Here is a 19272-nt window from a genome sequence, read left to right as displayed (position 1 = left end):
AAGGAAGAGAGGGAGGAGGGAGGGGGGAAGCAGGGAAGGAGGGAAGGAAGGAGGAAGGAAGGAAGGAACAAAGGGGAAGGAAGGGAGAAAGGAAGAGAGAGAGAAAGAGAAAGGAAGGAAGGAAAGAAAGAAAGAAAGAAGGAAGGAAGAGAGGGAAGGAGGGAGGAAGGGAGGGAAGGAGGAAGGAAGGAAGGAGGAAGGAAGGAAGAAGGAAGGAAGAGTGAAAGAAGGAAAAGGCATCAAATTAGACAAGGGGAAAATGTCCAGTTTCACTGGACCCAACTTCTAGAACCGAAGACTTGATGTACCCAGTGGCTTGAGCATAGGTGCAGGAGAACGCTGCAGAACGGGCACAAGCTGAGAGCAGCCAGCGGGCCAGCGGCAGTGGCAGCCTAGATTATCTTGAGTGACAGAACCTAGTCAGCAGCTCTGCATGACCAAGGTCTGGTACTCTAGACAAGGGTCTTTGAGATCCTGTCATATCCACAAGACCCACAGTCCTGCCTTTGGGCCAGGAATCAGCCGCTAGACCTCTTTCTGCTGTCTGGGCTCCTGCTCCCACTTGCTCTCCATGTCTGCTCTGTGAATCTCCACACCCTTCAGTGGCCCCCATGGAGCCGGCATCCTACAAAGCTCCCTTGCCTTCCTTGAGCCCCACCTCCCCTGCGCACCTGGGATGGGGCGCCCTCCAAAGGTGATGTTCACGTCATAGTCGCCAGGGGTGAAAGGGATGTACTCCACGGTGCAGCTGCCATCCTTGTTGTCCTTGCAGGACATCTTGGCTTCCGAGGGGCCCTCAATGGCCAGGCCTAAGCCCCCAGTGCCAGCTCCCCTGTAAGACAACACTCCTGTCAGTTCAGTGAGGATCAGTGAATGGTGATGGAGGAAGTTGGGGAATAGGAAGGAAATAGAGGGCAGGCTGCCGGGGGTGGGAGGAGGCGGGCATCTGAGGAGGAGTGAGGATCTGGGGATACTGAGAGAGGTCTGGTCTCTGGGAAAGAATAGAGTAGGTGAGGCACAAACAGGACTAATAGAAAGGGCAAGGAGAGGAGGTCAAATGGCCACAGCCCCAGGTCAAGGTTAGGCAAGGCCTAGGGTACCTGGTTTCCACAGTGAAGCGGTTGGCCTTGTTGACCAAGCCGCCCTCCAGGCCTGGTCCAAAGGCCCGGACTCGGGTGGGATCACAGCCCTCAGTCACGCCCACTCGGAAGGGGCTCTTGGGCACAGCTACCTCATCATACAGCACCTCCACCAAATGCACACCTAGAAGAAGGCTGCCATCAGTCAAGGAGCGTATCGGCCTCACTACCCCCGTCCACGTACACGTGTGACCTGTGTGACCTCACCCTCTTCATAGGCTGTGTACTGCACGCGGTAGGTGCCATCCCCGTTGTCTGTCACATAGGTGTCTGTCTTAGCTCCCGAGGGGTTGAGCACACGAGCTGTCACGTGGTTGCCACCGGTGGCTGTGAGGGACCTTGCGTCCACAGTGAACTCAGTGGTCACCTCCCGCAGGACACCTGGATTTGGGAGGAGTGTTCAGCAGGGTGTCAGCCTTCACCACGCCTTCCTCCCACATCACAGCTGTTGAGGGGGCCCAGCTACCTTGCTGCAACCTGGTGAGCTTTTGCCTGTTCCCACAGCCTCTTGTCGGCTCCCCTCCCCTTCTGGTGAAATCCTCTGCCCCATCCGTCTGTCCTTCCATCAAGGCTATGGGCCCTCAGGGGCAGCTCCATCCCCCGTCCAGAGACTGGCCTCTCTGCAGGGAGCTCACAAATGCCAAATGCCACTCTATCTCTGGACTCTAGTTGCTCTCTACCCTAAAGCTTCCCTTCTGCTCCCTAGTAGCTTTCTTGAGTCAGAGAACTCTTAAGCAGATCTCATTGGGAAAATGCCCAAGATACCATATTGTCACAAGAACAGAGGTCAATCTGCAGATGCTATTAGACCCCTCTGCTCTATCTTGGGGGATGTCTCGGCCACTAAAGACTCAGGACTGGCCCAGTACCAGTGGCTCAGGCCTGCAATCCTAGCTCATCAGATTTGAGGACTGCCATTCAAAGCCAGGCTGGGTGGAAAGGTCCATGAGATTCTTATCTCCAGATTACTCTCCCCCCCCAAACCCACCCTTCACTCAACCCCCACCCTTGCTTCCCTTCCCCCCGGCTATGGCTCCTTGACCTACATCATGACCACTTCCTCCTCTTCCTCCTCCCCTCTTACCATGTGGCTCCACACCAGGCCCTGAGACCTTGACCCCACTGGTATCGACAGCTGGCTGCACATGAACACGGGTGGGAAATTTGGGTATGGGGTGGCCGCCATATTTGATGGTGATGGTGTAGGTGCCGGGGAAGGCGGGGCTGTAGGTGATGTGGTAGGTGCCATCGGCGTTGTTGTGGATCAGCACCTCGGCCTTGACACCGGCGTCGGAGAGGATCTCGATGGTCAGCTCTGCCTCACCCGCTTCGGAGCAGTCCACAGTGAACGTGGCTGCCTCCCCAGCCTTGCCCCGTTCTAGGCCTGGCCCACTGGCCCGCACCTTGCTTGGGTCGAACACAGGCTTGATGGTAGCCTTGAAGGGTGAGCCAGGGATGTGGGCTTCCGCAAACAGGATGTTGATGGTGTACTCGCCCGGCTCTGTGGGCAGGTAGCTGACAGCACAGGAGCCATCGCCATTGTCCTGGCACTCGATTTTGGCCTCGCAGGGGCCCTCCACGGTTAACCCCAGGCCTCCTGTGCCAGCCCCTTTGGTGTCGATGGAAAAGGGTGCTGGGGTGCCTACAAGTCCTCCCTTGAGGCCAGGGCCATAAGCACAGACCTAGCGGGGGAGAGACAAGAGTGTGAATTCCCTGTACCTGGTCTCCCAACTGCCCACTTCCATGGCTTCTCAACTAGCTAAGCATCCAGCTGTAGCAACTACTGAGACTTAAGAATTTACAATTCTAAGCCAGGTACTGGTGGCTCACGCCTGTAATCCTAGCTACTCAGGAAGCTGAGATCTGAGGATTGTGGTACAAAGCCAGCCTGGGCAGGAAAGTCCATGAGACTCTAATCTCTAATCAACTACCAAAGCCAGAAGTGGAGCTGTGGTTCAAAGTGGTAGAACAATAGCCTTGAGCAGGAGAGTAGAATTATAAATTCTAGCTGGAGGTGTGGCTCACGTGCCTGCCTAGCAAGCACAAGGTCCTGAGTCCAAACCCTAGTTCTACATAAATAAACAAATAAGAATTGACAACTTTAGGTGAAGACACTGAGATGGACAGAGAGAATAATCTGTCCTAGTGAGTGGACCTGGGATGTAAGCTCAGGACTGATATCTAAGCCAGACTTGGAGACAACTGAGTTATGTCCAAGGCAGATCCTAGGGTGGGGAATGGTCCTTGACCTAGGTCCTTGGCTGTGACCACTCCATACACCTAAATCTTCTGTCCTCTGTCCATGATTTATCCATCTTCCACACCAGCCCCTGACTCCTGGCTCTCACCAGTCCTTATCTGCTCACCTTAGAGGGGTCAGGAGGCAAAACACCTTCCACAGCAAAGGGGCTGCCAGGTACTGGATGGCCATCATAGGTGATATCCACCTTGTAGGGCCCCTCCTCAGGGGGCATGTAGCGCACAGCCTGGGCTTCAGCTCCACCCCCTGGCTCCAGCTTGCAGGGGATTGGCCGTCGAGAGGGTGAGGTCATTCGTACATCCAGCTGTCCCTGGCCACCAGCCCCTCGAGTGTTCACCGAGAATGCCTGTTCCTGCCCCACAGCCACCTCTGTGCGGAGGGCAAGGGACAGGATGGGCAGAGGTTCTAGCCTCCCACCCCGCACGCCTCACCCTCTAGGACTGGCTTTCACCCTACTCACTGCTGTTGAGGCCTTGAACTTTGACTTTGCTGAGGTCCAGTGGGGGTGCCACATTTACCACAAAGGGGCTTTTGGGAACAGGGTCTCCACCGTAAGTCACTGTCACTGCCATGTTACCCTATAGGGTACAACAGAAAGCCAGAGGGATGGCTTAGATACACTCTGGCATTGTATCTAATATGGACTCATTTTTTTTCCAGTCCCGGGGCATGCACTCAGGGCCTGAGCACAGTCCCTGTCAATTTTTTCCCCAAGGCTAGCACTCTACCACTTGAGCCACAGCACCACTTCTTGCTTTTTCTGGGTATGTGGTGCTGAGGAATCGAACCCAGGGCTTCATGCAAGCACTCTACTCACATTCCCAGCCCTAATATGGACTCTTGAGGCTTAGAAATCCACAACAAGCTGGGTGCTGGTGGCTCACACCTATAATCCTAGCTACTCAGGAGGCTGAGATCTGAGGATCGAGGTCCAAAGACAGTCAGGGCAAGAAAGTCTATGAGACTCTTAAGTGGAGATGTGGCTCAAATGGTAGAACACTAGCTTTAAGCAAAATAGTTCAGGAACAAGTGCCCAGGCCCTGAATTCAAGCCCTAGGACTGGTTTGCATGTGCTCTTTCCCCACCCTACGCACTCTCAACCCATGGCAAGAGAAATAAGGCAGGAAAAAGCCAAGGATCAAAAGCTGGACCTTTGAGACTGGATGAGGGATGCTTAGCTCAGGGGTCAGCAGAATACAAGAGGGCATACAAGAGTAGGACACACCTGTTGGACAGCAGTGTACTTGACAGTGTAGGAGTAGTCATGGTTGTCGATGATTTCAAAGTCCCGCACAGCCTCACCTTTGGCTGCCCCGGCAAAGTGCACGTCCAACTTGGCCTTGCCAGCCCCCTTGGTCAGCACGGTGAAATGAGTGGGCTTCCCGACTTCCACACCTAGGAGGTCACCCAGAGATGGTGGTGAGGGCTTGGAGGCCACCTAAGCCCAACCCCCATCTCATGCTGGTTCTCAGAAACCTACCTGTACGGTTCAGCCCAGGGCCCTCAGCCTTCACCTTGCTGGCATCATGAGACGGGTCTACCTTGATGTGGAAGGGGCTGGCAGGGATCTCCTGATGTAGAAAAGGATTGGTCATGGCATTACCTAGGGGGCCACATCTGTGTGCTGGGCTACATGCTAGTTGGGATGCCCATGCATAGGAAGGGGTCCATCAGATTCCATCTTGTTCCTGAAGCCACTAATACCTCCTGCGTAGGCCCATGAGCACCAATAGCGGAGGGCTGGGATACCTGATTAGCAAAGAGCACCATGATAGTATAGTGGCCGGCCCCTGGAGGTGTGTACTTGACTGTGAAGGTGTCGTTGTCATTCTTGATAATGTCGAAGTCAATGTCAGCCTCTGCAGGGCCCACCACGCCTGGGGCACACTTGATGCCAATGCTCACATCACCTGATAGAAGGCAGACAGAGGCTCTGAGTGGCACCCCGCCCTCTCCCCCCCCCGACAGTTCTGAGCCATGTCCCAAGAAACAGCCTTGAGTGGAGTCCAAGCCCTCCCACCAGAATCTACCCCGTAGACAGATACATACCTTGCCCTGCCTCGCTGCAGTCAACTGTGAAATAGGTGGGCTCATTGGCCTTGAGACCTGTCTTCTCCACACCAGGACCATATACCTTCACCCGCTCTGGGTGACTACCTTCTCCCACATTCACCTGGGGGCAGGGGTTGATGCTCAGTATGGCAGGCCTCCCTCAAGTCCCATTCCCCTCCCTATACCACTCAGCCCAGCCTCAGCCTCTCGGGAAGGTGGGCAAGGGTGGCAATGGGCCCAGGGATGGCCAACACCTGCTGCCTGGGGTCCTGCCTCCCCGAGACTCCTGGCAGTGGGCACAGGTCAAGTGTGGAAGACTCACCCTGAAGGGGCTCTTGGGTACGTTGACACCTCCCCAGGAGATGATAATGGTGTGCTTAATGGGTTTGGTGGGCACGTAGGAGCAGCGGAAAGTGCCATCGCCATTGGGGATCACCTTGATGTCGATGGGGCAGCCATCTGCATCCTGTGGCATCACCAGAACAGTTTATAGGGCTGCAGTGGCCTCAGAGTATCTCATGGCGCCCTCTGCTGGCCTCTGGCAGCGGGCACCATTCCTTTCCCACCAGATACCACATCTCTTCCCTCCCCCCCCCCCCCCCCCCATGCTGACATCAGGACCCTTTAGCCTAGTGTCATGTGCCTGGTCAGGGAGAAGCTGGGCTAAGCCAGTGTTCCTAAAGTTGAATAATGATATGGTCATTAATACCTAGGGGTCCATGGACCCCTAGAAACTGACTGGAAACGAATGTCCTCTTTGGCAAAATCACCTTTCAACTTCAAATTATTAGTACAAAAATAGGTTTTGGTTACTGTCAGTAAGCCAATAGTTCTCCTTTCTTTCTGTGATATTATCGTCTCCCTTCTGGAGGCCTCTGCCTAGGGAACAGAGGGGCAGTGGAGACTGGCAGCACCTCACCTGGGCATAGAGTTTCAGGTCTCCCTTGCCTGCAGCCCGGGCATCAATGGTGAACTCAGCAGGCCTGTCCACAATGCAGCCAGTGGGTTCCAACCCAGGCCCAAAGGCCTTCACCTGTACAGGTCCAGAGAAGAGGGCTAAGCTGGGGGCCAGAAAGAGGCCCAGCATACCCCACCCCACCCAGCCCAGCCAATATGCACAAACTGGGACCATACCTTGTCTGGGAAGCAGTCTGGCGGGGCTGGCTGAATGTGAGCGATGAAGGGTGAGTCACGGATATCCTCGTCGTCACAGATGACATGCACAGCGTACTCCCCAGGCTCCGTGGGCCAGTATCGCACATCACAGGAGCCATCACCCTTGTCATCACACTCAATCTTGGCCTGTGATGGCCCCTCAATGGAGAAGCCTGAGGTAGTGGGGAGAAGAGGCTCAGAGGGCACAGACGCAGCTTGGATTCTCAGGCAGGTCCTCATCTTTTCCCCAGGTCCCACCCCACATAGTCACTCTTCCTGCTCATCCACATGTCCCTTAGCACTGGCATCCTCTGCCCCCAGCTACTCTCCAGGATCCCTCCATCATGTCAAAGCCACTTACCCAGAGTCCCCACTTCTGTGCCAATGGCCTCTACCACAAAGTCAGCTGACTTGCCCACTTGGCCAGTCTCTAAACCAGGGCCCCAGGCCCGTACTTTCTGGGCTCCTGCCTCTGGGCTCACCTGGACTTCAAAGGGGCTGAAGCAAAGAGAAAGGTGGCATCAGAGTCAGAAAGCACCCCTTCCATAGATACCTTCCTTTCTTCCTTCCAACCCCATGCAGCCACCTCCCTTCCTCTCACCCAGACATGGCTCAGACAGGAAGACCTTGCAGGGGGGGAATAAGGGGGGTATGGTGCTTACCTTCGGGGGATGGCATAGCCACCCCACATGATGGTTACCACATATTTCCCAGGCACCACAGGGTAATATTCACACTCAAACACACCATCTCCAGCTTCCCGGACCTTCACCGGCTCCTCTGTGCCCTCTGAGGAGATTGAGGGGTGTAGATCAACATCCCCTGGAGGACCCTCTAGGACCCAGACCAACCTGAGGGCAGTGCTACTAGTGGGCAGAGCTGAAGCTTGGGGTGGGGACCACACAGCATGCCAATGCAGGACACGGGGCAGAGACAGCAAGTCTTAGTTTATAGCCTGGAACACTGAGGCAGAGAGATGGTCTGAGATCCATGATGCCTCTGGTCACTGCATCTCTTTGGAGCTCTGAGGAGAGGATGCTTTTTTTCTTTGCCCTCAGGTTGTCAGAACCACTGCGCAGTCCCCCCAGCCCTGGGCGCTGGCACTCACTTGGGCCCTTGACTGTGACCTTGAGGTCCCCACTGCCGGCACCCTTGGTGAACACCTTAAAGTCAGCCACCTCTTTCACCCGTACACCTTTAGGCTGCAGGCCTCGCCCAGAGGCACGGCAGGCATTGGGGTTACAGGCTGGGAAGAAGAGAGAGGAAGTTAGGGATGCTGAAGGAACCTAGACTAAAGTCTCCACTCCTCATCCATATTCTCCTCACTGTGCAGTCCTGACCTCTCACAGGCCCTGGCCCGGGCCTCATGCAATCCTCTGTGCTCCTTGTGTCCCCTCCTGTGCTGGGGGACCAAACTGAACAAGGAGCTGGCTGAAGACCCCAGGTCAGGAGGTTACAGGAAACTCTTCCTGCCGACACTACTTGGGATGAAGGCCTGGCAGAGCCTGGGCTGAGTGGACTAAGACAGACAGGCGAGGACCTTTTACCTAAAGCCATCCATCTACATTCAACTGGGCCTTCTCGGAGCCACCAAAACAACTCCAGAAACTCAGTCATGCCACAGGACATCCAGCAACCCCATGGAACAGCTGTTCCACATCACATGAAGCCTGACACGGAGCACAGGCAATGCACAGAAACCATCCTGCCATGGGTGGCAGGCAGAGTGGGCATCTCAGCCTGCTATAGGACACATAAAATCGCAAGAAACCCACAAGGCACCACGAAACAGGCAATGACGTTTATCTAGGCCTGCCATGGAACACGGGCAGTAACATAGAACCTAAATGGTATCATAGAAATCACCAGGCAAGCAGCAAGGAGACCAGAGCTGCCAGAGAATACAGGCAATAGCATACGACGCTGGCCTGTCACAGAGTGCCATGGAGCGGAGCACACCCATACCGCGGGGGCCATGCTACACAGAACAGGTGAGGCCAGTCAGCTCTGGCCATGCCTGGCCCCACCTCCACCGGTGAGTACTAACGTGGCGCCACTCTCTTGGCTTGGTGGATGATGGGCACGGAGGGAGTGGGTGGTGGCAGGGGCACTGAGAGCAGGAAGAGAACCAGTGGGGGAGGAGGTCACCAACTGAGGGCCTGACAAGCAGGCTGGGCTCTCCTCACCAGTGTGACACTACCATTTCCCGCTCAACCATTCCATGTGGTTCCCCTTCTGATTGCCTGACCCTCCTCTTAACCATTCCAGCCTCCTCCAGCGTGTGTGTGGTGGGACCCTTGAATCTGCCCAGCTTGCACCTATCTCAAGCCCTTCGCAGGTCGCCCCTAGCTGTGGACTGCTATGATTCCCATCAACCTTCAGATGTAGAATTTGGTGGCAAGTCTCTGTTTGGCATTGGTAAGGTGAATGGCCCTTACCTTCAGCCACATGGACAGGGAAAGGACTGCGGGTGATGGGGGCACCAGCAAAGGCCACATGAACCGTGTGTGGTCCCTCCATCACAGGCCTGTACGTGCAGCGGAATGTGCTGTCGCCCTTGTCCTCCAGGGCTACCTCCACTGTGTCCTGCCGGCCCTGCGGGTCCACGATCACCACAGCAACATCACCAGTGCCAGCCCCTGCAACGGACAAAGGCTGTGCAGTACCCACCCTGGACACACCATGGAATTCCCTCATCCTGAGATAACCCAGCCTCTACCTGAGACCTCTGCCACAACCCTCTCCGTACCTTCACGCCCACCCTCCCCTCCCCTCACTGTGGGGGGCTGTCTCCCTCACACGCCCTGGGGCCCGCCTTACCTGCAGTGTAGATATCAAAGTAGGTGGGTTTATTGGCCACATTTCCCACTGGTTCCAAGCCAGGCCCACGAGCTGATACCTTGTTGGCATCTCCCAGGGCCATGCCCACATTCACTTCAAAGGGGCTACGCTCAATATTCTGTCCGGCGAAGAGCACGGTCACCTGGGGGTGGGGGGTCAAAGGTTAGCTTCTAAGGGAAAGCAGTTCTGAGAGAGGGTGAAGGGGTAGAATAGAGCCAGGGAGGGTGAGAGGTGGATGGTTGGCAGGGGCGGGGTGTGCGCTGGGCAGGGAGAACAGGAGGGTCTATAGGGAGATACCTTGTGTAACCCAGCAACCTTGGGCACATAGGAGACGGCATATGTGCGGTCCTTGTCATTGTTGGGGACCACCTTTGCCTATTGGGAAAGAAAAAGATTGGAAGCCACAGTGACTGTAGAAACCTGCTGACCCCACAAAGCCCTGGACCCGCCAGGCCCTCTGGCAGGGCCACTTCTACACAGATCCTTTTATCCTCAGTGACCTCTCCATACCTCCTCGGTGTGGCCCTCAGGGTCCTCAATGTAGACCAGCACCTCACCCACCCCAGCATCCACTGTTTGCACAGTGAAGTGGGCAGGCTGAAGCACGGTGTTACCCTGGGGTTCGATGCCTAGGGGCAGAAGCAGAGCCTAGATTACTCACAGGATCCCACACCTGCCACACTACCCCAGGAGGACGTCAGGGCACAGCACATACCAGGCCCATAGGCGATGGCTTTCTTGGGATTCAGCTGCTTGGAGCGAACAGGGGCACCAGGTTTGAGCTTGGCCTTGGGGAACTGGGACAGGTAGGTCATCACCGAATGCTCATCCACATTGGGATCCACGATCTCCTCAGGGGCAATCACCTGTCACAGAGAGAAATGATACTCACAGGGTGCCCTCTCCTCAGCAGCCCCAGTCCCACTGGCAGCTTGGCCAGGCTCATTAAGAGACCCCTTCCAACCTGCCCTTCCTGTCCTGTGCCTCATGCAGTGTACCTGGGGCACCCCGAGCCAGTCATCTGCTTGTTGCATGGCCTCCCGGGCGTTCTGCACGGGCTGGTTTGGGTCCCAGGCCTCCCAGTCAGGGCAGAGACCTTGAGAGACAATAGAAAGTTAGATACAACAGTGAGGACATGCAGCCAGCCAGAGCACAGAACAGTGGCTCATCCAAAGCCCTTGAAGCTGCAGGTTCACATCCTTTCCAGCAAGCTCTAGGCCCTTACCCAGCCAGGTTCCCTCTGTCCCCTAACATTGCAACCAATCACCCCTATGTTGAGACATAGCAGCCCTCGCTAGCACCAACAATAAGGCCTTTCTGTCTCAGCTGACACAGCCTGGTACCAGCCCTGCCAGCCAGCCTCCTGCCTGCACAGGACCCAGCAGAGACCCTTGACATCAAGCCCCTATGAGAAATCCCTTCTAAGATCCTTTTGCTTCAGGCCAGCTGATTCAGTGGAGGGTAGAGGAGGTCAGAGCCCCTGGTCCACAGACACTTCTGATCTCCCCCCTCCCCACAGCTGCTTGAAGTCCCAGCAATCTAAGCACAGCCACATCAACCTTAGGGCACAAGACTTGCTCTCTCTTCTTAGCTGCCCACTTGGGGAAACTGAGGCTTTAGAGGACCAGTTGAAAGTGGATGGGTCCTCTTATATAGCTATCAAGGTCCCAGCCTCCTAGCAGGAAGGATGCTGAGGCAGCCCCAGATCACCTGGGAAAGAGTTTCAGGCTCCAGGGGTGATTGGTCCAGGCCAGAGCTGTTTGGGGGAGATGTGTTATTGGTGGGGGGGGGGCTCATAGGCTGGAATCCATGACTGGCTGGAACAGCTGAGCTCACTGCTGGCAGCCACACCAGCTGTAGGCAATGGCTCAGCAGCTGGGAATGCTTCCCAGGCTTCATGCCCCCACCTCCCACCCCTGCTCCCCAGCTGACCCCAGGGCGGGGGAGGATCCTCTAAGGGCCACAGCTCCTAGGCAGGGCTGACCAGCTCTGGACAGAAAACATCTCAAGAAATGAGGTAGAAATCTGTACATGGATTGGAGCTTTGGACTATGCTGCTCACTTTTCCTGGGGTCCTGATCTGGTTCCAAGTCTAACCAGGTTAGGGCCTATACCCAGAAAGGGTGAGGCTATGTCATCTGTCATTGGACAGTACCACACTGCCTCGAACTACATCATCTAGGCCTCAACCCTTTCTCTAGGCTGCCCCAGGGTCTCACAGAGTCTTCTCTGGGTCTAACACCAGGCCTTCCCGCTACAATTCCCACTGCATCTCCTTTCTCTTGCCTTAATGGTATCTGTGTGGCAAGTGGCACTGTGGCTCAAAGTGGTAAAATGAGCAAAAAAGCTCAGGGACAGTGCCCAAGCCCTGAGTTCAAGCCTCACAACAACAACAAAGGAACAGAGAGTCAAGGCTCCTGCCATACAGGCTGTATGATCTGGACTTCTCTGTCCTTGCCTGTAAAATGAGAATTTTCCTGGGGACATTGTCCCATCTATCAGGTAGGCCTGACTCTAGTAAGAAATCTTGTATGGAAGACCAACAAACCCCACAGATAATCCTAATGTCCAGGCCCTGGGAATAATCACGAGCCTCAGTATCTTCAGATCATCTCCACAGTCCTTCTTGGCTAAGGTCTCCATGCTGTGTCTGATGGCTTACTCACCAGGGGCACAGTTGTCTACCAGCGCACCCAGAGCCTTGCCATCCTGCCAGTCACGGTTGAAGTTGGTGATGGGTAGCTGGGGCACCTTGTTCTGGATCCAGCCAAGCAGACGCTGTTTGGGTGTCTGTTTGCGGGCATCTTCATCATCCTCATCCTCCCACATGGGCATAGAGATGGAGTAGTGCAGAATCAATGTCCAGATCAGGCCCAAGATTAGCTTCAGGTTCCCATCCACGATGGCCTTGCTGTCTGCAGAGTGGAAGGAACAAACCAGATTAGGAGGGTGTCCTTGTGCCTATCTTCATCTACCCAGCTCCTGAGGCTAAGCAGGTTCCTTGGTTAGATCACCAGGGTCAGACTCCTACTTCTATAGAGTCCAATCACTTCTCTGCCTCCCTAATTCTCTCCTTCCTTGGTTCAGATGCCAAGTCTTGTCTGGTTTTCCCCTTAGAACTAGGCTGCTTCTCTCTATGTTCCTGCACACACACCTGTTCTTATACTGCAGCGCTTAAGTTTTCCATCTATCTAAGATTCAGTCTTTGGCCCCACTGCGCTGCAGGCCTCTTAGGACAGACACTATTTTGTCTTGTTTTCTTAACTGTTTTACTGACATAAAACAAGCTGAAATGGGATAAGTTTTGATAACAGGCAAATATTCACAAAGCCATCACCACAAATGAAGAATGACATAGTCATCACTGCCCAAATTTCCTTGTATATACTCTTTCCTGATTTCCCCCTCCTGCCTGTCCTTGACCTACTGTCCCAGATAACAATTGATCTGTTTCCTTCCTTCCTTCCTTCCTTCCTTCCTTCCCTCTTTCTTTCTTTCTTTCTTTCTTTCTTTCTTTCTTTCTTTCTTTCTTTCTTTCTTTCTTTCTTTCTTTCTTTCTTTCTGCTTCCTTCCTTCCTTTCTTTCCTGAGTTTGAATTCATAGCCTTCTGCTTGCTAGATAGGCACTCTACCATTTGAACCACATAACCTTTCTTGCTTTTGTTATTTTTTGGCTAGAATCTCCTGGGTTCAATGTGGACCAAAAACCAGCTACACATGCCACCTGTGTAGCTGAAACTTGCAGAATTATAGGCATGAAACTATCCGTTTGTTCGTTAAGATGATGCCTTATTAGCTTCTGGCTTGGGCTATCCTCAAACTGCCGCTCTCTTGATCTCCACCTCTCACATAACTGGGTTACAGGTGTATACCACTATATCTACTACTCTCTGTGCTTATGTTTTGTATTTTTTAGGCTTTTCTGTAAATAGGATCATACAGTATATTTTATTTTTATTTATTTGTGTTTCAGTGTGGCTTCTTTCACTGTAGACCCTGAGGTTTTTATTTAACTATATTTTTGGGTGTGTATATGTCTTTTCTTGTTTTGTACTGAGGATCAATCCAGAACATTACACTTCCTAGGAAAGCGTTTTGCTACTGAGCTACATCCTAGCTCCTTAAGTTTTATCTTTCTGCACTGGGACCTAGAATTTAGCACGTGTTTCAATAAAAGTTGTTAAGTGAAAGAATATTTTGAAAGCTGAAGGAATAGGGCCAGCTCGGTCCTATCTACATTCAACCCTGAAGGCCAGAAGGGCTTCTGGGTATTCTAGGAGGGGAGAAGAAAGACCAGGCAAGGCATGCTTGCCAGAAGTTTGGAAGTCAGGTGAGCAAATGGGGTTGGTGGGATCTCACAAGAGGCAGGAGAGATAGCACCCACTGCTTACTGAGACTCAAGTTTTGGAGTACTTGGTTCCTGGAGATTTTAAAGGCCCAGTTCTCTTTTTATATCTAGGAGACAGAGTATAGATTGGGGGGAGGTCAGAAGCCTCAATCTTGTTTACTGATGTTGCTCCCTTTCCCCAGATCTTGGAGGGGGGAAAGAGAGGTAGGGGACAAGGGCCTAGAGAGCCCCTGGCATCTTCTATACTATCCCTACCTGTCTTGAGAGAGGGAATCTCTGTCCCTCTGGCTCCTGGGGCTCAGTCTCTGGCCCTGGCTCCCCACCCTGCCACTGATTCATCCTTCCTTCCCCGGCAGCTCCCCAGCCCGCCCCTTTCCCCTGGCTTCACTGCAGCACAATGGTTTGGCAGCCCTTGGATTCCATGACACACTCACTCCCGGCCTCCTGGTGCTTTTGCACTCTCTCAAACACAGGCCCACAACACTTTCACACAGTCTGGATGCCCCAGTGCCCCAGCCTCCACACTGTCAGTGCCGCCAAAGCTGAGGCTCACACTCAGAAGTGCTTCTTGTGAACCGCAGCCCCGAGCCCTAGGAGGGAGCCCTTGAAGCTGCTGAGCTAGGAGGGGGTAGGAGTGGTGAGGGTCATTCATGTTTGCTGGAAAGAGAGGTTTCTCCCTAGCAACTGGCCCTGGGCCAGACAGCAAGTGGTCCCCGGCTTGGGGAGGAGGGAGGAGGCAGGCCCAGAGTCCCACCCTTGGAGCAATGACCTTCTACTCCTTGGAGGCCAGGCAGGGGTGGAGGGGGGCTCAACCCAAGTTTCTTCCCTTGCAGCACCCAACAAGCCTAGGGACACCTCAAAATAGGTAGGAGGAGACAGCCAGCGAGTCCCTACACCCCTCCCTGCATCCCCCCCCCCCATCCCGTGGAGGGGAATGAGAGAGGGATGGGCCAAGGGAGGTGCTGGGACAGCTGCAGGCCCCTCCAGCCCCTCCCTCAACTGTTGGCTCCAGGAGAAGGAATAGCAACTGGGGAACAGCTGCAGGACAGAGCTGCCTCCTGGGCCTCTTTGTTTGGAGGAGCTGAGGGGGTGGGGGTGGGGCCCATGTGGGTTGCTGGGGGTGAGAAGGGCACACAGCTCTGTCCACGTGGGTGAAGACCCTTCCTCCAGGAGAACACTTCAGCCCAGGCTCTGCCTCCCCTTCTAGAAGGGCAAGCAGGGAGTCTTTGAGATATCCCCCTCCCCCAGGTGCCCAGATGCTCAGTTTCAGTCCTGACACAATGCCTTGCAGGAACCCCCCCCTGGATGGCTCCTTGCCACTACTCAATGGAACCAGGGGGACGGGAGAAAGCATGACGCCTGCTCCTTGAGGGCAGCCCCTTTACATCATCCTGTACCCCAGCCCAAGCCCAGCCCTGCTGCTGAACTGCTGACAGCTTATCTCGTCAGCCCGAGGAGACGCTCAGCCCAAACAGAGCCAGCTCCCCCTGCCTCTCAGAGGGAACCCAGGGAGCTCCCCACCCCCAGCATGACTGCTTCCCTCCCCCTCTACTCGAAGCAGGCCCCTCCCCAGCTGAGCCAAGGGGGCTGGAGCCAGGCAGCGCCGTGGGGGAGGGGAGAGGTGCACCGGGGAAGGATGAGGCCTGGAGAGGGGCCCGGCCCCCGCCGCCGCCGCTGCAAGGGGAGGCTGAGCCATTTCCTATCACGTCTTGCAGAGGCTTCAGGCTTTCCCCTGGAGACCCCACCTGGGACCGTCGGTCCTGCCTTTCAAATTCCAGAGTGGAAAGGGATAAAGGAGGGGGGTGGCAGCCCCAGAGCTGGCCCCTCCCATCCTTTCCACCCCCCTCTCCCATTCTCCAAGCCCTCAGCCCCACTACACCAGGGCCCCCTCCCCCACCCCTTGCCCTCAGGCTTGTCCTTCTGGAAAGCTCAGAGACAACTGCTGTGTCACGGAGACAGGGCTATTTCCAGGCCGAGCAGGGTGTGGAGGGGGGGGCAGTAGTGGGGCAAGAGGAGGTAAGGCCTAGGGAGGGGACTGGATAGGGCAAAGGGCCCCCGACTGACCTCAGCTGCTAATTCAGGAGGTATGGAGATGGCCCTGGGGGGACAGTAGGAGAGTGGACAGACATCAGATTCTGTTGAGAAGTCTCTGGGGTAGCCTCTGTGTGGGTGTGGGTGAGGGACTGCCTGGGACCATGTCCAACACACCTCCTGGGGCCCTAAGATGCACTGGGGGAGAAGGGGTCTTTCCTGTATATCACAGCAGGGCCTTGCTCTGAGGAGCTCACCGAGGGCTGGGTGGTGACAGTGGGGGCAGCCCTGGTGAGGGGCAGGGAAGCCTCGTTGTCACTCACAGCCCACTCTGGGCTTCTGGTCTCTCCAGGCTGGAGTGCCTCCCCACCCCCACCCAGCACTGACACACCTTCCAAATCTGGTTACACTCAAGGACTTCCTCCCTTCGGCAGGCCGGCCTTCACCAGGCCTTCCCCTCCCTCCCGGCCGCGGGGCAGTTAGCTGTAGCCAATCCCAGGCATAGGGGGTGGGCTGGGCAGGGCATGGTCAAGCGAGAGCCCGGCAAGTGAAGCAGGGGAAGGGCAAGCAGGGGTTAAGGCTCCCTGCCATTGCTTAGCGCCTTTTTAGGTTTCTGAGACTGGGATCTGCTTTCTGGCCAGGCCCGAACCCAGCTGCGGGGCACATGCCTGCTAGAGGGCCCCGGTGGAGCAGCGGGGCCACCAGCTAGCTCCCCTTGGCCTTAGAGCCCTGAGCTGTGGGAGGTGGATGAGACCCGCCTTTAGTCTGCTCCTCCCTGTGGAGAGACTGGGAAGCCATTTGTTGGATGGAAGGGACACTCCCCAACAATCAGCCATGGACACCGGCCTTGTCCTGTCAAGCACGCACAAGGTCTGGCGGATGGAAGAGAACCAGTGCGGGCGCATGGGTTGGGTGGGGGAGCTTCAGGGCTCCTAAACGGGAAGGTCTGGACTCAAGGGCTAACCAAAGCGCGCGGTTCAGAAGAGGAGTGTCAAGGCACTGTCCCGGGAGCCTGGCCAGTGAGGGGAGAGACCAGGCCACTGTCCTGTATGCACACCGCGCTCCTCTCAGCTCTCCCCGGCACGTCCGTCCGGCACCTGTGTCCCCTTCGCCCCCCCCCCCCCCCCCGCCACCCCCTCTCCCGCCGTGGCCCTGCCCTTGTGGCCCGCACTGACCGATGGACACGAGCTTGATGTGCTCGCGCTCCAGGAACTCGAGGGCCACGGACACGTTCTCCAGCTTCATCTGGCGGAAGTTGGGGCGCGGGTGGAACTTGCGGTACATGCGCTTCTGGCTGAGCACCTCGAGGAGCGCGATGAGGCGCAGCCCGTCGCTCAGGTCGCGCTGCAGGTCGGTCAGGCGCTTGCCCACGCACTTGAGGTGCTCGTTGCACCAGCGCGTGAACGTGTTCTGCTGGATCTTCTTCCACGGCGCGTCCTCGGCCAGGTCCTTCTCGGTGGACGGCATCTCGTCCGCCTCGTCGCCCAGGCCGAGGCCGGCGGCATCCGAGTAGCCACTGTTGTTCATCATGTTGGCGGGAGGGGGACGGGGACGGTGAGGCCTGGGGTGGGGTGGGGGGCTCGGACTGCGGGTGCTTTCGGGGCGCTGTCGGGGCGGGACCGCGGCACTCGCTGCGCTGCGCTGCGCTGCGCTCTCTCCAAACTTGTCTCGCGCCTTGGCTGGCGGGGCTCTGGCCTGGGCTTCTCGGCCGCGGTCGGTTTGCTCGCTAGCTCACTCTCTTTCTCTCTCCCTCCGGGGGCGGAGCGGTGCTCGGGAAGTGCGGCCCGGGCCCGGGCGGGGGGTTTAAGAAGCCCCTGGGCCGCTGCCCCCCCGCGCCGCGCCCGCGGCCCTGGGGTCCACGTCAGAGCGCCGGCCTCCCAGGAATGCCGCCCGGCCTGCGGGTGGGGGCCCCCGCCGAGCCCCACGGCCCCGCCTCCGCCCGCCCCTCCCCCACGCGGCCCGCGCCAGCCCAGCAGCCGATTAGGGTGGGGGCTTCTGGCCCCCCCTCGGCCCAGGGCGGGGGGGGGGGCGCCCCCACACCCCGAACATCCTAAAACCAAGTCCCACCCGTCAGGGATGAAATAGGCTCCTTCCACAGTTAACTGGGGTTGAAGAGACAAATGGGGAAACTGAGGCCAGTGATGAGGGCCAAACACACGGAGCTGGTGTTGACAGAATTTTCTAGACAAGTTGGCCAGGCTGTTGACAGGGCCTGGGAGTCCTCCTGGCTCCTAGCCCAGCGTATTGTCCACCTGTGGACAGAGAGGGGAAGTTGTGTGTGTGTGTGTGTGTGTGTGTGTGTGCGTGCGCACGCGCGTGCTTGTGTTGAGATGGCCTGAGAGGAAGCTGAGAATTAGGGAGGCTAATTAGGGAAAAGGTTGGGGGGAAGGGCTCTCCTTATCGATCCATTTTCTGATAGAAAAATCTTCATTTGGAGCCTAAACTCAAGGTCACAAGGGGAAAGACTGAGGCTCTTGCCCCTGAATCAGTGTCCCTGTCACCAGCCTATTTGGCCTCATTGTCTCAGAATGAAGCTGAGCTCAGGAGAAGGGTACCCAGTGAGTCACACTGTATGTGCACATCCCCCAGTCTGACTCAACCGAGGTGTTGAGGGGAAGGAGAGAGATTGCCCCTGGATGCCAGGGAGCCCCCTGGGCAGTATGCCCAACTGGGCCCTAGAGCAGGTTCTCCTAGGGAAAGGCGAGCAAGGCAGACACCAGGGAGAGCCCTGGTGGAGCAGCCAAGGAAAACTGTGACTGGGGCAGGTGGGCAGGGCTAGGGGCAGTGGGCAGGGAGAGCCTGAGGGAACCAGGCAGGATTGGGCTTCAGGGCAGGCCCAGAATTGGTAGAGGGTTGGAGAATGGTGGCAGCAGAGAAGCTGAGGCACACGGAGGAGCTGGCCTGGGATATTTGGTAATTGGTAGCATATGTGTATCCCATCCCTGCCCCACCCCCCCCACCCCCCTTTGGACCATGCTTCCCCTGATTTCCCTGCTTCTAGACTCAATAAGTCATGCTGGAGCCTGAGGAAATTCTCCAGCCAGGTAGTTCTTGACCCAAGATATGTTATTACTGGTGTTTGGGACTTTATAGGTGATTCATTCTGCCTTACTTCTTTCCTCCTTCAAGGCCTGGTGAAAAGGCAGGAAGTAGTAGGCATCTTTGAGGGCTCTCTCCAGAAAGGTAAAATTAGGGTAGTGCCCATTTTGCACTGAGGGGTTCCTGGGGCGGGGTGGGGGGAGTAAAGCTTTTGATGACAGGGATCCACAAAATCTTTCAGGCTGGGAAGCTGGCTTGCCAGCTTACCTCGCATGCATGAGGCCCTGGGTTCGATTCCTCAGCACCACATAAGCAGAAAAAAGCCAGAAGTGGCGCTGTGGCTCAAGTGGTAGGGCACTAACCTTGAGCTGAAGAACTGAGGGACAGTGCCCAGGCCCAGAGTTCAGG

The 19272-nt window shown here is 56.1% G+C and overlaps 1 protein-coding gene across 4 annotated transcripts in view; it reads right to left on the bottom strand.

Moving 5' to 3' along the window:
* Flnc (filamin C) overlaps window positions 1-17355 on the bottom strand; it is a 29891-nt gene extending 12536 nt beyond the window's left edge. For 2 of the 4 annotated variants that reach the window (XM_042695919.1, XM_042695920.1), the window contains exons 1-24: window positions 17001-17355; window positions 12114-12362; window positions 10446-10543; window positions 10163-10313; window positions 9958-10076; window positions 9745-9822; window positions 9427-9589; window positions 9045-9245; window positions 7715-7852; window positions 7269-7395; window positions 6968-7104; window positions 6586-6779; window positions 6371-6484; window positions 5774-5917; window positions 5449-5572; window positions 5149-5309; window positions 4880-4970; window positions 4625-4794; window positions 3860-3977; window positions 3506-3768; window positions 2224-2821; window positions 1347-1520; window positions 1101-1263; window positions 672-832 (exon numbers count right to left, since the gene is read on the bottom strand). In XM_042695919.1, coding sequence (XP_042551853.1) covers window positions 672-832; window positions 1101-1263; window positions 1347-1520; window positions 2224-2821; window positions 3506-3768; window positions 3860-3977; window positions 4625-4794; window positions 4880-4970; window positions 5149-5309; window positions 5449-5572; window positions 5774-5917; window positions 6371-6484; window positions 6586-6779; window positions 6968-7104; window positions 7269-7395; window positions 7715-7852; window positions 9045-9245; window positions 9427-9589; window positions 9745-9822; window positions 9958-10076; window positions 10163-10313; window positions 10446-10543; window positions 12114-12362; window positions 17001-17355 — 4291 coding nt within the window. The remainder of the gene's footprint in view (window positions 1-671; window positions 833-1100; window positions 1264-1346; window positions 1521-2223; window positions 2822-3505; window positions 3769-3859; window positions 3978-4624; window positions 4795-4879; window positions 4971-5148; window positions 5310-5448; window positions 5573-5773; window positions 5918-6370; window positions 6485-6585; window positions 6780-6967; window positions 7105-7268; window positions 7396-7714; window positions 7853-9044; window positions 9246-9426; window positions 9590-9744; window positions 9823-9957; window positions 10077-10162; window positions 10314-10445; window positions 10544-12113; window positions 12363-17000) is intronic. The other 2 variants (XM_042695921.1, XM_042695922.1) reach the window with 1 other exon arrangement.
* Window positions 17356-19272: the final 1917 nt, after the last annotated feature.

This window comes from Dipodomys spectabilis, unplaced genomic scaffold (genome assembly GCF_019054845.1).
Source record: "Dipodomys spectabilis isolate Male_0828 unplaced genomic scaffold, ASM1905484v1 ptg000197l, whole genome shotgun sequence".
Classification (NCBI taxonomy): Eukaryota; Metazoa; Chordata; class Mammalia; order Rodentia; family Heteromyidae; genus Dipodomys; species Dipodomys spectabilis.
The sequence above is the reverse complement of the archived record's forward strand: the minus strand, read 5'-3'. Positions and strand labels throughout refer to the sequence as shown.